General features: G+C 37.6%; 1 protein-coding gene, 1 long non-coding RNA gene and 1 pseudogene across 2 annotated transcripts; 2 read left to right on the forward strand and 1 right to left on the reverse strand.

Moving 5' to 3' along the window:
- Window positions 1-17,243, forward strand: part of LOC147298181 ((-)-alpha-pinene synthase-like) — a 53,926-nt pseudogene that overhangs the window by 22,957 nt on the left and 13,726 nt on the right.
- On the reverse strand, window positions 925-5,404 carry LOC147298183 (uncharacterized). The gene is made up of 4 exons (XR_015123257.1): window positions 5,004-5,404; window positions 4,862-4,903; window positions 2,878-2,967; window positions 925-1,124 (listed from the first exon to the last, which is right to left on the reverse strand). It is a non-coding gene; the product is annotated as an uncharacterized LOC147298183 (long non-coding RNA).
- On the forward strand, window positions 8,088-11,622 carry LOC147298184 (uncharacterized). The gene is made up of 7 exons (XM_086249907.1): window positions 8,088-8,302; window positions 8,770-9,096; window positions 9,194-9,847; window positions 9,944-10,105; window positions 10,309-10,833; window positions 10,968-11,153; window positions 11,242-11,622. Exons 2-7 carry the CDS (start codon window positions 8,776-8,778, stop codon window positions 11,620-11,622), a joined length of 2,229 nt encoding a protein of 742 aa, XP_086106033.1. The 5' UTR covers window positions 8,088-8,302; window positions 8,770-8,775.

A 17,243-nucleotide genomic window follows, 5' to 3' on the forward strand; every position in this document is an offset into this window, starting at 1 on the left:
AATGTCAATCCATTATAGCCTGATGTGCAATTGCTTTATTAAAGTATTCTATTGACGCCCCTGTTTGACAGTCATAGTTGGACATGCAATCCTAAACCCTCAACCCTAATACCACTACTACAAATACCCCCCTTATATATCAGTGAATAATTGATGTCTATTCATGTTTTATGGCGATGTCTAGGTAGACGATATCTAATGTACTTTGGTCAAGATATCGTTTTGACACTGATATCCATTTTGAGGTTAGACATCTTTTTTATTTTAATTCTAATATCTAATAGGCCCTTTTGATATCAGTTTTCAAATTTTCTAGTGAATTAAAATTCTGACTATGATATTAAAGATAGGACACACATCGTTAATTACTATGGAAATGATCTAAATTCTTATTAAGACATCAGTTCTGTTATATTTATCGATATGGTAAATCCATTAAATGCATTTTTGTATGCTTTCTACATCATATTTAATGTTATTTTGGATATGTAAAGTACCTTAGATATCGTTTTATGCGCCCAGAACTGATCTACATGCTATGTTACATATTGAGTTTTTTCTCTTTAAAGATGTTTGAATGTATCTAAAACATCTGTATTTAATCTATAACTGATATAAAAGACAATGTTGGACATCATGTTCTTTTATATTTATTGATATGGTAATGTTACTTAGATATTGGTTGTTTTTGATAAACTACTGTCCATACTATTTTATATATCTGTGTGTAAATAAACTGATATGCAATTTGTACGATAATATCACCGTCATTATCCAATTTGTACTACAATCCTGATATAAAAGAAACTGACATTCAAGCCTGATATTGGTGCAATCTCAATCCATTCCATTACCATTAATTCCAACCTCCAATACAAGTATTTCAAGACGTTTCGAAAAAAGATTACACATTGCACCAAAATATAGAGCATATATCTATAATTAATTACCCCATCCCATCCTAATATCTAAATTAAGGTAGCCTCCCTTTACAAAAATCAATAATCAGCGCATGCATTTGCACAAAAATAGGTGCATGATTCACCGCTTCTAAAGGCTGCCTTCATTTACAAAATATTAATTGGCAGCACTTGTTACCTTCCTTCACAAAAAAATGCGAACACCTGTTATAATTCAGATTCATTCACAAAAGAAAACCTCAACTGTTATTTCAGACATGAAACAAACTCAAAGATTTGCAATTTAACAGTCAAACTCAAATAAACAATAAAAATAAACATCTCCAACAGTCAACAGGAATTCATGCCAAACAAGATGCAAATGGTTTTGGGACTTCTTATGATTCATCCTTATTCAATTTCCCAACGCAAAGACATGCAAACATATCACAGCCACCATCACCCACTGGTTTTGTGAAACAGGAAATTGTGAGTGATGCAACTAATAATACCAGATAAACTTGTCAATAAGCTCTAAGCAACTGAAAAACTAGGAAAACAATGGATGAATGGATGAATCGAATGTAAGTTATTATATAGTAACAGGGCATGAACTAAATAGTCTAATAAAAACAATCAATCATAACCTTGTACAAAATTTACTGAATTTGATCAACAACCATTTCAACAAGTTAGCTAAGAAGCAATGTATATGGTCTGATATCACACTGCTCATCATTGATTACTTCTAAATATGTACTTTGCAAGCTTAGCTACATAAAGTAACAAATGGACATATGTCGCTTACAAAATATAATTTACTCCAAAAGAAAACAAAAAAAAAAAAAAAATTTATGAAACACACTACCTCATCAAAACCATGACTAATATAGGCAAGCTCTATTTATTCTTCCATGAATCTCTCCAACCCCATTTTTTTCTCTAATTTAATAGCTTCAATTAACACATGTAGATCTTCTGTTTTCCTAGAATGCTATATTCTTCTTTTTCTTGTTTTTTATTTTTTTGTTTTTTTTTTCATCTAACCCGCTCCAATGTCCAATCTCAAACAGAGGAATCAAAATGTATTTTCAATTTCTGTAATATATGCCAGGAAGTGTTAAAGGGAAAAGAAGATGAGTGAAGCTAATGAATAAAAGGAAAAATAAAAGTAGATAAAGAAAGTGCAATCATCCAGTTTTGCTTGGCTGAAAAGGTTGGGAACTTGGAGATAATGTTTAATGCTCAGAGAATAAAAAGTTGATCAAAAGACAGGGATGAGTGAGTAACGAACTAAAGACATTGCTATTTCTTGATTTTATTCTTTTAATTATAAGTTAACAGTCAATCTAAAAGTTGTTAACAAAGTTAAAGTAGCTATTAAGAAGAGGGACATGTGTCAAAAAAATAGCTTAGGGGGCATGAAAAATGGAGACAGCAGATCTTTTTGCTCCACAAACATTATATCCACAAACCATTTAAACAAGCTGTACAGAAAAATAACTAATAAATTTCCATACCACTGAATTAACCACATTATTAATCAAGCTTATAGTTTAAATATTGCTAGGTGACTATAACTATTGCAGCTTAATTATATACTACAATATCAGTTGTTTGTGTAGTTTAACTATTGCTCTCAAACCACAAAGCTTTCAATGTTTTTTATTGATTGCATTCAAACTCAACAGAGTATCACCCAATCGTACACCACAAGAAACATGCCAACAAACAAATAACCCCTACCAATTTGTTGTGGTATCTACTTAAATAAAGCATGCATTAGGCATAAGGCATGGCATATGATTTGGAAAAATACCTAAACATTTTAGAATTCATGTTTGGCCAAGTCCTTAAGGACGTCACCCGACTTGGCCACCATATCATCATTCAAATAATAGAAAAATTATTTTAGATAAATAATAATATGATTATAATTATGCCTTTGAATTAAAATGAAACTTAACATTAAACTTACATATTTTGCCTTGGCAACATCATTGATCCACGTCTCCTTCTTCCCCTTATGGGTCTTACAGTAAACCTCAAATGTCAGGAAACTGGATACCTGCTTGAAAATTTTAAAAAATACATATATAATAATCAGACATACAAATGTATATATATATAATAAAATTAAAAAAAATACATATATAATACTCAGTCACTCAAATATCCCAACATACAAAATTAATTACTCCCTTCATTTATTCTGACCTCGATTTGGGAGGTCATATGCAACTAATGACAATGGAATAATAATCAGATCACATTATCCCAATCTGAGTCGATTAATCTAGGTTTGAGAGCTCATTTGTTTCATCCCAATATGACACCATCAACTTGTAAACATAGCTTAAAAATTATGTACATTCATTTGCATAAACCTTCATTTGCGTAAGGCAAAGCACATATAATCGGAGCTAGGCTATTAGATAGAAAAATAAAAAAAAGAATGGTGGAAGACTGTGAATCGCGCCTCCCTTACAAAAAAACTAAACATATTGAATTAAGGGTTTAGGGATCCCACTGCATACGCTTTTGGTTTTCTGTGTTGACCTTAGATCGTTTCTGCAATTGGTATGTATAAGAGAGAGATATAGATATATCAAACTAAACTATGACATCAAAGAATTACCACCATGTTGAAAAAACAAATTATTAAACCCTTATGCCTGTGTATGGAGGAGGAGAATTATAAGTGGATGGATACGCCAATGCAGACTACATTCAATTTAATATCGATAGCAGGGAATCCACCTCAGGATACGTCTTTACTTTGGATGGAGGCACAATTAGCTAGTGTAAGAAAAGCAGTAACGGAAGCAGCAGTTTTGAATGAAGGAAGTAGCACAATATATTGATCTACAAGTGTATATTGGATTCATTCTTCCTTTACTGCTTTTCAAGAGCAATACACTTATTTAGCTTCCTTTATACTGGTAATTTTGAGCAATCACCTAAGTTAAATCAAAAAAGGCACATCCAATATTCAATGTTCTCAAGGTCCTGCAGCTCATAGTCAATTCCCCACATTCTAACACTAATTAATATTAAATTTATACATATATATATATATTGGTCTAGTAGCTAGAATTTCATCTGCCATTTGTCTCAACAATAATAACCAAATCTATTTTGACAATAAGAACCAAAAAAAAAAAAAAAAAGACGCAAACAATAAGCAGACATCCTAAATTAAAACAGAATTTACTGTCTAACCTTTCCCTCATCCTTTGGTATGCGACAATTTACTGCACTCACACAAAAAAGACAATGGCCAACACTCGTATTCTAGGCAAACATGCAAGATTGCAGAAACTTGTGCAATACAAAGACCAAGACGATTACATAATAATAAAATGAGCAAATATATAACCAACTTGTCAAAATTACACTCATTTTTTTGTCAAACTATCCTCTAAATAACTTGTAAAGGGAGGAAAACAATCACTAGTGATATACAACGCCTGTGCCCAAAAGAACCATACTATCTAGATAGCAGTTTTGAATAAATAAGTCATAACTTCTCAAACTCGAAGAAAAAGATATGGCAAACTAGTCATTTTGACCAATCACTAAGTTAAAACAAAAAAGGAACATCCAGAAATATTCAAGGTTCTCAAGGTCCTGCAGCTCGTGGACAATTTCGCTGACCACAGTGATTGGGTGGTATGGATCATCCTGACATATTAAACTACCTAAATGGAAGCATTGCCTTTCTGAATCTCCCTTGCTTTAATTCCCCTCACTCTAACAATAATTAATATTAAGATAGGTATATATAATTGTATAACCAAACTCATAATTAAGTAAAATCATAACCAAATGAACAAGCAGCCCAACGTTATAATATTATAAAGTAGAAATTGCAAAATTAAAACCCAGCACAAATCACAACCTAAAACTGAAACCTAAATATCAAAATAGAAATTTAAAAACTCAAGTTAGGATTTCCTTACCTTAACAGAAACAAAAATTCTAATAATCATCTGGAACCAAACCTGGAAAATCACAAACAAATTCTAATAATCATAATTAACAAAACAGAAATTAAAAAACCAAAAAAATGCAAAAAATCACAAAACGAAAAACAGAAATTACCCATAAAATAAAAAACCCAATCGGCAGGGCGGTGATGAAGGCTGGGGTTGGGTTTCGGTGGTGGCAGAGAGAAAAAATAGAGGCAGAGAGAGGAGAGGGGCGGGGATGAGAATGGGGGTTGTCAGGGTGGGTCATCTGGGCTGGGGGTTAGGTTTCGGTGGGCAGGGGGAGCGGGATGCAGGAAGGGGAGGGGATGGAGGCGGCGGGGAGAGAGAGAGAGAGAGAGAGAGAGAGAGAGAGAGAGAGATAGAGCGAGAGGAGGGTCGGGGACGGGCTACATATGGCGGGCCGGGACTGTGCTGCACTGAGGCGGGGAGCGCCAGGGCGGAGAGAACCAGGGGGAGGAGAGGGAGAGTGTGTTTGAGCGTCTTTGATTTTCTAGAGCCTTTGAGTGTGTATGAAACTTTGATATACTAGAGAGAGAGTGTGGTTTGGAAATGAAGAGGGTTAGGAAAAAAGATTAGTGAGGGAGAAGGCAAAATCACGTGGGAAATTGAAAATTTTCGCTACAGCTTGGGCGGGTAATCCTGGAGGAAAAAAAAAAATACAAGCTTACCAAAAAATAAAGGAATTAAAATTAAAATAATAAACTTTGTTTAAAAAAAAGTTAATGCAAAAGTTAATTTTTAAAAAAGTTTATTATGTTAACTTACTTGATCACAGTTACCTAATTTCAACGATCTGAGCCGTTCATTTTGTATGTTCATACTCAAAGATCGTCCCTGTAAAAAATCAATCAAATCGGAATTCATGTACCCCTTCGATTATCAGTAGAAAAATCACGATTGTTTATACGTTCGACCACCATTACCTAACTTCTACAACTCTGATTGGGCCGATTTTTTTCAAGGACGATCTTCGAGTGGGAAACTAAAAAATGAACGGTTAAGATCGTTTGAAACAGGATCGAGATGTGAGCTTCTACATATATACATACACTTGAAGAGTATTATGCTATGAACTTTTTCATTGAAACCTTGTTATTTCAATAATTATGAAGACCGCTACGTGATTTCAATGATCGGAGCAGTTCATTTTCTACGTTTATACTCAAAGATCAATCCTGCAAAATACCATCCCAATTGAAATTCATCTACCCGTTCGATTATTATTAGAAAAATCACAATCGTTCATAAGTTCGATCACCGTTACTTAACTTCTACATACCTGATTGGCCCAATTTTTTGCTTGGATGATCTTTGAGTGGAGAATTAAAAAATGAACGGTTCAGATTGTTGGAAACACGATTGAGCTGTGAGTTTCTACATATAAATACGAATTATTTTTTTTTTTTATCCTATATTCTCATAAATAGGCAACAAATTTTTTTTTGTCCTTGCCGATAACAGTAATGGGCAACGAACAACACATTGCCTATTATTCAAAAGTTGTTGCCTATGTAGCGTTCCATACCTAATGTTCAATCGTTGCCCATGACCAACAAAAAAAGCTTGGGCGATCTGGACCGTTGATTATCAACGGTCCATTAATCTACACCCTTTGATTTCAAACCGGCGACTTAAAATTAAAAAAAACTGACAAAAAAAAGCAGCCTCATATCACTAACGGTTATTTAATCTGGACTGTTGGTGATCACCCATCACGGTCGCACACGTCACACCAACGCAAGTGGCCGACAGTTGTTGCAGGCGGGGCCCTCCAAATTTTCGGCTATAGCACACTCTCTCCTCTCACGTGGGTGGGCCACTTTCGCAATTAGGTCACAGCTATTTTGGCTCAAATTGGGACCCAGATTTGGGTTACACTTTGGGTCACTTCCTTTTTTCGGTCACATTTTCCGGCCTATAGTGCTTGGGTGTGAGCCATTTGTGACCCAAAATGAGTATTGGGTCACACTTGTCAGGTGCCATAGTGGAAGGCCTCAAGGTTTATATATCAATTTTTAATGAAAATTGAAAATATTAAGATATCGTAAAAATTATTAAAAATTACTAGGTGATATCTTAATGAAGTAAGATATTGTCGAACAAATCAAATGATATCTAAAATGTTTTAATATCAGTTTTTACAATAATTGATATTAAACAAGTGATGTTTATCAAGGTTTTTGCTCTAATGTACCCTAATACCCTATACCCGAAACCCTAAATCCTTTACCCTATACCGTAATACCCCATAAAAACATCCTATACCCTAATACCCTATTATCCCATACCATAATACCGTAAACCCTAGTGTGTTCCTTTATGATTTGTAATCCTATAACTTACCCTATACCGTAAGACTATAATTCCTAGTTGGTACATTGGTATATAACTATATAAATTTTTAGGATATGGTACATACTATACCCTATACCCTATACCCTAAGGTGTAGGATATGATGAATACTTATTATTAGAGTATAAGGTGTTCTTATGGGGTTTAGGGTTTATTAAATATATCAAATAAAGTAACATATTTATTTAATAAACATATTTACTGATGACTTTAATGTTTTAATACCCTAAACATATTGTTAATGTTAATGTTTTCATAAACCCAGCCATATTTGTTTATGTTAATGTTTTAATTAAACTAAACTATATTTGTTAACAGTAGTGCTAGATATACCACATTTTTATACCATAATTTCATACCACCTTATGTGGCAACTTACATGGCATTCATACATTGGATACTCAAAAATAAAAAGAAAAACCCAAAAAAAAAAAGAGAAACTCTGTCCAATAAAGTAATGACACGTGAGATGGTTTAAGAATGTGGTATAAGAAATGTGGTAAGTATAGCATTATTCATTTGTTAATGTTGTAATAACCTAAACATTACGGAAACTGTAAAAACTGAAATTGAAAAAGTCAAATGATGAACTAAATTTGTTTTTTACAAATTATTAACTAAAGTTTTTTATATATATAATTTTTTTAAACAAATTTTTTTTTTAAAACATATTATTAACCAAACCTACTAAACCCCAAACCAAACCAACCCCATTGAAACCCCATTAGAACCCCAAACCCGGTTTTTTTTTTTTTTTTTTTTCGTGCCCAGTGTCCACCCAAACACTCAAAATGAGTTAGAATTTCAGTTGTTCATTTCAACGTAATTCCCTCTTACATTTCTCTCTCTGCGATCGCTCTCTTCTCTCTCTTCCCTCTCCCTGCGCCGATCATCTTCTTCGGTGAGAACTGTCTTGTCCGGCGGCCGATATATTCTCCGGTGAGAACTCTCTCGATCTCGCCTCTCTCCCACTCTCGAACCCACCCACACCCACACCCAGGCTCCACCACAATCTCGATCTCACCCAGGCTCTGTCGCATCTCTCCCAAAATCAAAAGGTGTGTCTCATCTCTCTCACTCTCATCTCTGAAATTTCAAATTAGGGATTTAGGTTTACGAATTTTTATTTTTGGTGATTCAGTGACTCTCGGATTAGGGGTTTGATGTAGGTTTTCAATTACTGATTTTAGCTTATTCATTTATCTGTATTTGGGAATTGGGGTTCTGTGACGTTGTCAATGATGAGTTATGGGTTGGGTTGGGGTTTCAGGTTTTGTGAGTGATGGTATAATGATTTTCTGGTTTGGGTACTGGTTTCAGGTTCTTGGTTGTTGTTTGAATCTTTATAGGTCGCTAGGAATTGTTTTTCTTAGTTTATGAATAACTGTGTACTGGATTTTTCGGATGGAGGGTAGAGAGAGAGAGAGAGAGAGAGCAGTTGTCATCCTTAAGAGATGTGGACAATTTTCTTAATGTGTAATGATATGTCCAGTAAATTAAGTTTGTTTTTTTGTTTGCTTGACAGTAAATTATGGCACGAACAAAGCTTGCATGTAAAAATATGGGTAGGGGCTCCGACAACACCAGCCGTTCTGGTATAGATGACCTCCAAGCTTCCACTTCAACGGCTGCAAACACAGAAGCCACAGGCCAAGGTGATGTGGCAGGACGAATGCCGGCGTCAAGTGTCGGCGCGAACGTGGTTGTTGCAGGAGCAGCATCAATGACCACAGTCAAGGCTTGGAGTCCTGCTGACTGCCCAAGCTTTGGTGTCAAGGGCCACAAGCCCCAAAGTCGGAATCCTTACAGCAAGGAGCTCCACTTCGATACGGACGTCCATCTCTCGTCCGCGGTGATTTTCAGCTACCTTTAAAATTGATTTTTGTTAGTTTTTAGTGAGTTGTTAGTCATAATGTCGTTTATCCTAATTACTTCATTTGAACTTGCAGTGCGACATCAAATCTGTTCGTGGCTGTGGCGAACAAGCTACACTGAGATGTTGGTGGAAAGAGCTCAGCTCTAGCTGCAAGGAGAAGGTTAATGCAGCAGGCTTTGGGGGCATTGTCCAAATGGCAACTTCAAAAGGCCAGCGGGATAGAAGGTTGCTCGTTGCCCTGGCAACTCGGTGGTGGGACACGACCCACACCTTTCATTTTGACACAGTTGGGGAGCTGACCATGACCCCGCTGGACTTTGCCGCTATCACCGGAATACGGTTTAGTGGGCATCCAGTGAAGTATGAAAAGGACGCCCACAAAGATAAGAGGCGACTTACCCGGTTATTTGGTCAACAGTTTGCTCGGGCTGCGGATAAGAAGATGGTGTGCGAGGACCTGTACACCAAGTACGGGCGGTTCGAAACCGGCACCCCCGAGTTAGAAGATCGGATGGTCAGACTTTTCATCCTCCATCTACTCGGCGCCACCTTGCTCAACGACAAGAGCAAGTTTGTGTGGCTGTGGTATGTACCAAGTCTTGAGACGGTTGAAGACATTGGTTTATACAATTGGGGCGCACCATCTCTTTCCTGCTTGTATCGGAACATGGACGCCATCTCAAGGAAGAAGAATAGGACCATGGGAGGCTTTTGGCGCGCATGGGAGGTAACGTAACTATTACATTCGTTTTTAAAGTTTGCACCATGTTGGCTGTGTTTTTTTAATATACACTAACTCCCGCTATTTGTTACTGTTTGATAGATATGGGCATGCGAATACTTGATGCCCGTGTCTTTACGTGATCCCAAGCCAAAGGACACATGGCCTCGAGGCTTGAGGTGGTTGGCTACACCGGGGGTGCGAGCCAACTCACATGACACAGCTGGACTGATTGAGTCCCTCGCAAACCTAACGGCTGATCAGGTACCCTACGAACCACATGTGATTAAACCTTTTAAGGTGTATGAGTAGGAAGAATGGAAAAAAAATAACACACTTGTTCAATTCGTTTCACCCATTGTACGTTCTATGACTTTTGGTTTGTGTTTCTGTTCTGTCCTCAATTTGATAACTGCTAATTCGAACATGTGAACTTGGTTTGATTTCCCTTCTCTTCTCATTTTTAGGTTGAATGGCACCCTTGGGGAAGCAATGCCTCAGATCTGCCAAGCTATGTCGCTGCCAGTATTCCAGTCAGCAGGCTGCGAATACTCCTGGAAGGGCCTGCTGGGTTTGCCTGGTACTTGGGCGAGAGAGTGAGTGTGCAAAGCTTGGGGACCCCGGCGCCATGTGTTCCCATCAGTCCTCCGCCCACCATGTTGGACGACGTTCGTTTGACGGTGGAGGAAAAAGTAGGGGGATTGATAGGCAAGGATGCAAAAGACTTGCTGCATCCGGACAGCCCTGACTACAACACCTTTCGGAGGGAGTACTTGGTGTACAAACATACCTCCCGGCCGTCTAGGGACGAGGGGGATGGTGTGATGCCAAGTACTCAACCTCGGGCAGCCGAGGGTGTCAGCAGTCACATCCCGATGCCAAGTAGGTCCATCACAGTTCCGGGTGTGGGAGAAGAAGGGGACTGTGAGGAGCTTGTCATCCCTCGGGGGAAACACACTGCATGCCTTCCGCTTCCCAGTGATTGCAAAAGTGTAAGTGTGTTGTCTTTATGGTTATGTATAGTGTACGATCAAGTATGCTTAGGGAAATGCTATATGGTGCATGTTGTATGTTCGAACAATTATGATTTGCAAACGTGGTCGACTAATGAATGCACAAATTGCAGGTGAGTGCTGAAACGGTGGCGGAGCTGCTTGATATGCATGCAGGGGTAACATCCCTGCTGTTTGCTAAGTGCCACTCGTTGAGCAAGGCTTGCCGGGAACTTGCAACAGCTCGGAGGAAGATTGTTGAGCTGGAAACTTCCAAGGGTATATCTGACCGGCTTGTGCACACGTTACACTCGCAAATAGTGAGTATTGCATTTGATGATGAATTTTTGGTTTCACTTTAAAGTTATAATTGTTTTTGATAATTTTACATATCATTCACTCATGCAGAGGGGACTAGAGGCCAAGGTGCAGGGCAGCAGAACGGACGTGGGGACTTCTACATTAGCCCAGGCAGATGACGATGATGAAAGGGACGATGAAGCGGCCTCGGGGGAGGAAGAGGAGCATGAGGAGGCAGATGAGGAGGACGAAGATGATGAAGAAGAGGCAGCGGCAACTGAAGAGGAGGAAGATGAGGATGGGGAGGACGATCACGAGGAAGAGAGCGATGAAGAGGCAGGGGAAGATGACCACGAGGACGCGCAAGAACAATCACCTCCCATTCCAACCTGCCCTGCTGCATCCACTGTTTCAAAGAAGCGGAAGGAAAGAACTGTCCCCCATGTCAGAGCAGCTGTAAGACGAAGCAATAGAATCAAGGGCAGGTGATGCTCCCCTGCTGCATCGACTGTTTCGTTCTCCTCGCCACGGGCAGGCTCTCTGTGCCACTCACTTGGGCCGACGATGCTTCATGACAGCCTCCAAAGGGCAGCGGCTTTCCCGTTATTCTCTTCTTGGCGTATGTGCTTTGGGTATGCTGTTTTTTTTTTTTGGTCAAATGCTTTGGGGGTATCTTTTTCTTAATAACATGAGCACAAAAAGTCCAGGAGTCCAGGGTTTCCGTATGCAACCAAGGATTAGACTAGCTGACCCCGCACCCAATTTTTCTGGTACTTGCTTGGTTTTTGTGTTTTTTTTTCCCCTATAAGAAGCACTTTCTTATACTGTGTTCTGCGTTTTTTTTTTGTTTATGGGAAAGTTATACTTTTTATATCTTTGGTATGCATAGTTGTCTCTAATTTTGCTCACAGGTGGTGCAGTCTGTGAGTTTATGTTGCTGTTTATAGAAAAAACTGTTATTAAGTTATCTATTTATGGGGTTATCTTATACACAGGCAAATAGATCAAAATTATGCAATTGAAGTTAGTCTCAATTACCCAAAGATTGCTAAGGTTTTAGGCTGTGGGTGCTTAACTTGGAAGGCTAAAAATATCAGCTTAGACGGATTATGCTAATGAGTATCAGTTTAAGCCTGTTTAGGCCCAGCTATATGTAGATGCTCTTTATACACTCATATCTCTATTAATTATTAAAGGAGAGCTAGCTCCACGTAAAAAAGCACTTGCATCTTCTTTTGCTGGTGTTTGATTGAAGGGGTTGGTATAAGCTTTTGCTCTCATTATATCTCGAGTACATGAGACATTGTTAAGTGGCAAAAAAAAGGGGAACCTAACAGACTTTCATTTGAATGTGAGGGATGTGAGAAGATGTTAATTATTTAAGTCATCATCAGCATGGTCTCATGTCTTGATATTCCATTAAACAGCCGAACAGAATATATGTAATATGTGTAGCTTATGATACTGTACCATTCTAGCCACTGAATAAAAGTTAGGAGCTTAAACCTTGAAGCAATATAATATCTTTGATAACTTCATATATAGGCTGACACATTATTATAGTTACAAATGATGCTTATATCATGTTATAACCATTAAGTGAAAGGTTTTTAGTTTCTTCTCAATTTAGTCATTGAAATGACTTTTTAATTAGGTAATGGAAGTGCCAACCAAGGCTGTTTAGATACATATGTAGGAAGATCTTATTTTTGGGATGAAATCTGGGGAGCCAATGAAGCATAGATATCCATGACATATATTATAATTAACTGTAATGGTGGATGCATACCCTCTCAAGTTCCAAAACAACACCCTCCCCCCTTTCATTTCAAGAAAGCTTTTCCACCTTTGAATATTATAAAGTACTGACAAACTGGTAAAAGAACAGTATGTATATATAATATGGTTCCTAAAATAAAAGAAATCAGTGCTGTAAACCAACCTAGAAAGCTGACAAATGATGCTCGTATATATTAGTATGTTTAGTCAAATCATGAAGCAGCTACAGATAATCAATGCTTAATTTGTCTATTTAGTTATCACTGTTTAATTAAATAGATAACTTAATATGAACAATGTAAGTGTATGATTTGTATCCACTTTCATAATATTTTTAGAGGTCATCAAGTTTTTAGCTTTAGTGGGTACAAAACACTCCATCTATCTACTTAAATTCTATAAGCCTTTAGCACATTTTATAAGTTTTTCACACCCGCAGCACCGCGCGGGCACAATCACTAGTGTATTATGAATCTATGATTACATACACGAAGTTTGTCTCTTGTGTTTTGGCTTTTAAAAAACAATGTCTCACTTAATGTCAAAGACTTATTATACAAACCTTTAGACTAATGTTGGAGTCCATGTAAAATTCAGACTTTTATTTTGTTTCCATGCAACATGTATTTCATTCACAAATTTACTAAAATACTGTTCTCGTTTTATGGATGTAACTTTATATAATTTAACTGCATCGTCCTATCCTCACATGGTTATTTGGATACAGGTTGAGAGCTATTAGTGAAGGGCAACAGATACTAAGCAAGCTGATGCAGAAAAGGTTTTCAGATGAAGAGAGAAAGAGACTGTTCCAGAAGTGGGGTATTGCCCTAGACTCAAAGCGCAGGAGGCTGCAGCTGGCCAACTGCTTGTGGAGTAACACAAAGGATATGCACCACATAATGGAGAGCGCTACCATCGTTGCAAAGATGGTGAGGTTCGTAGAGCAGGGGCAGGGCCTCAAGGGAATATGTTTGGGCGTAGTTTCACATCCCCGAAAGCAAGGCGTAGATCCTTTGGATGGAACAATAGCATGGCATCACTTATATAAACCTGGTTCTCAGACATATACCACTATAGAGGCGGTTTGTCAAGTTAGATAGGCCACATAGCATTCGTTTCATCAACTTAAACTGATTGCCTACTTTATTATAGGATTGTATGAATCTTAGTGGTCATGTTCAGGTTAGAAGGTTATGTTGTGTTTTGGTAATAGGGTTTTCTGGATGGATTTGTTGCATCTCTGTTGACTGATATGTAATTTTGAATCTTGTGTGTGTGTAAAATCTGCAATGCATGAGGCAACAAGGACTACATGAGAATGATTTTTCTACGTTATCAAGTAAGCAGACTCTGGCTAAATTTGTTGTCCAATCGGAATACTGGGGTACACAGTGGTTGCCTGCTCCCAACTCGAGTACGAAATTGTGTCAGGCATCAAAAAACATCATACCTGCCGTAACTCATGAAAAAGTGAAAAATATATGATTTGTTTGATGCATATAATTGGATTGGAAAAGTTTTTGTTTTTTTCACCACATGAATCAATCTATTTAACATATCCAACATGATCATATGCATGAAATGAGGCCATATTTCGTTTGCATAAAAGTGTTCTACTTTTGAGATTTTTCCATTATGAACATTGCTTGGCTGCTTACATCTAAGTAGGGAACCATTCTTATTTATTAATAAAATCATAGTTTTGTTTTTAGTTTTTTTTTTTTTTCCATACAAAAATCATAGTTTTCTACATACTAGAAAATCACTAACCATGCAAATAACTCCAATTTTATTTTTGAAAGATTTTCAGGGTCTCACGTTCCACTCTTTTCAAATAAACCTTTAAGTGAGATTTACCAAGGTACTTAATTCTACTAAAAACAATTTTTTTTTAGTCGATCTGCAGTTATCACCTAACTTTCTCAATTCCAAGTTTTTGCCATGATATGACTACAACTTGTTAATTCTATCCAACTAAACATACCAGTCTCATTTCACAAGATATAGTCTGGTCCAATGGCAGACAAATCCAAAAATACTCTTGTGGGAAATCAGGCACATTTTTCCCCATTACACTAGTAAAGTATCTACCAATCAATTTTTCTCTTTGAGGGTGAGAAATGATGGCCACGACTCATGTGTATTGGGATGTCGATGCTGCCGCAATTCCGTGTGTCCAAGCAGGAGGCAGATTCGTCAACAGATGCTGCCTCTGGCGCGTTTCCAGAATAGTCCAACTGTGTAATTTTGGATTGCATGTCCAAACCGGATTGCCAAACAGGAGCTTGTATTGAGTAGTCTGAGAATGCAATTGCCTTTTTGTCTATACGCAGTTGCAGTGCGAATCTTTTTTTGGCCCAGTCATGAAGTTACCATTTTCTTGAGGATTGGTTTAACAAAAATAGTAAATTGGATCAAGGAAATGGTAACTTACCAATTGTTTAGAAAAAATTACAATTTCCTGCGGACAGATATCAAGAAAATGGTAACTTTGGTCAAGCTTGGGATTGGTTAGCACTTTGTTGATCCAAGTTACCATTTTTGTTGATCCTTCGATCAAGAAAGTGGTAACGTTTTTTGCCCCACTGCGTTGGTTACCATTATCTTGAGAATTGGTTCACGCAAAGGGTAACTTGGAGAAAGAAAATGGGAACTTACCATTACTTGAGGAACAGTTACCATTTATTGAGGGAACAAATCACGAAAATGGTAGCTTTGGGCACTCATGGGCTTGGTTACCACTTTCTTGATCCATGTTACCATTTTCTTCAAACAATTCTAACCATCAAGAAAGTGATAACTTGGTTTGAGGCATGGATGTGGTTATCATTTGCTTGATCCAAGTCTGAAGAAAATGGTAACTATGGATGAAGAAAATGGTCACTTACAACATGGGTAATTTTTGTATTTTGGTCAAGCAAAATTTTTTTTTGTGATTGCATTTCCAAACCGGATTGGTACACAGGAGCTCGTATTTAATAGCCCCATAATGCAGTTGCGTCTTTGTCTGCTTACAGTTGCATGCGTGGTATATGAAACACTTATAGACACTTTAATTTTTGTCAACATACAACATTGTGTTATATAAATGAAGGGAAGTTAAGAAACGGGTGCAGTGGCCAAAAAAGAATTTCAGAAATGAGTGCTTCGATTATGCAAAATATTCTGAAAATAAAAAAGTATGGCATGTGCACTTTACAAAAAGAATCCGAACCAAGTACAGCATAAATCAGAACCATGTACCAAAGGACTCCGCATCATGTACACAAGGAATCTGAACAATGTTAACAAAGAATCCCAACTATGTACAAAAGGAATCCAAACCATGTACAACAAAAATGGAATCCGAACCATGTACAAAAAAATGGTTTGCGAACCATGTACAAAAACAACCGAGTCGACTAAACAAGGTTGATAATCTTTTTCGTTCGACCCCTTCCTCTTTTGGTCTCTTTTCCTTTCTGTTTTGGCGCTTTGGTAGATGGAGGCACTCTTGACATCAATTCATCAAATGAGTTCGTCGGCGCCTCGGAGTTGGGCTGCGATCCTGTCTCAATGTCCTTCAAAAGCGCATGAAGCCGAAGGTTTCGTGGATGTCTGACAATTTCTAGGGCGATTTTTATTCGCTCACCCACTGAATCAAAAGGCTGCATGAAACCCAACAATATTCACAATACAGAAACACAAACACTCAAATAACCAATAATGCATAAGCTATTAAAAAAACTCACATCTTTGCCAAAATCTAAGGCATTTTCAAAATCCATGATCCACCTCATGACAAATAACCCACAATCGTAGCCATTAGGCTGTTGCGGGACGCCCTTGGGGTAAATGAGTTTGAAAGTCCTAAATTCCAACATTTCTTCTACCCGCTCGTCACAAAACAAAAAATCGAGTAGACGCAACTGAGGTAAATTCAATTGAAACAAAAATATTAACAATTAGTACAACTAAAGTAGAAATAAGATACATGCATGTTGTATACGTAAGACAAGTAAACTCACCAAACCGGAAACGATCCCTTGACGGTGTGACTCACGATTAGGCGTCCTAAGTGAATCCCATATCTCAGCCTCTTTTTTTTTAGGCTTAACAACTAATAGAAATAGATGTGGTGTTTCGGCATCCCGTAGGGTGAAAAACATCTGCAACAATATGAAGTGGTGTCATGCTTGCACATATATTTAGTAACTTTATTTATTCAAAAATTGATCGATTCACAAATTTATTGATTTATTGAATGAGAAAGTAGAGAATGAGGTATACCCGCTCACAGTTCTTGTAAGGGCAAGTATCTGTTGCATCGACGAGTGCATTCTCCTTCC

Source organism: Dryas octopetala, chromosome 1 (genome assembly GCF_963921425.1).
Source record: "Dryas octopetala chromosome 1, drDryOcto1.1, whole genome shotgun sequence".
Taxonomy (NCBI): Eukaryota; Viridiplantae; Streptophyta; class Magnoliopsida; order Rosales; family Rosaceae; genus Dryas; species Dryas octopetala.

What these genes read in the sequence shown, in the direction of transcription:
- LOC147298184 (XM_086249907.1), top strand. Translation starts at nt 8,776, where the DNA reads ATGGCACGAACAAAGCTTGCATGTAAAAATATGGGTAGGGGCTCCGAC. An exon ending in ACGTCCATCTCTCGTCCGCG is followed by an intron (nt 9,097 to 9,193) that starts GTGATTTTCAGC and finishes TTGAACTTGCAG; the next exon opens with TGCGACATCAAATCTGTTCG. An exon ending in GCTTTTGGCGCGCATGGGAG is followed by an intron (nt 9,848 to 9,943) that starts GTAACGTAACTA and finishes ACTGTTTGATAG; the next exon opens with ATATGGGCATGCGAATACTT.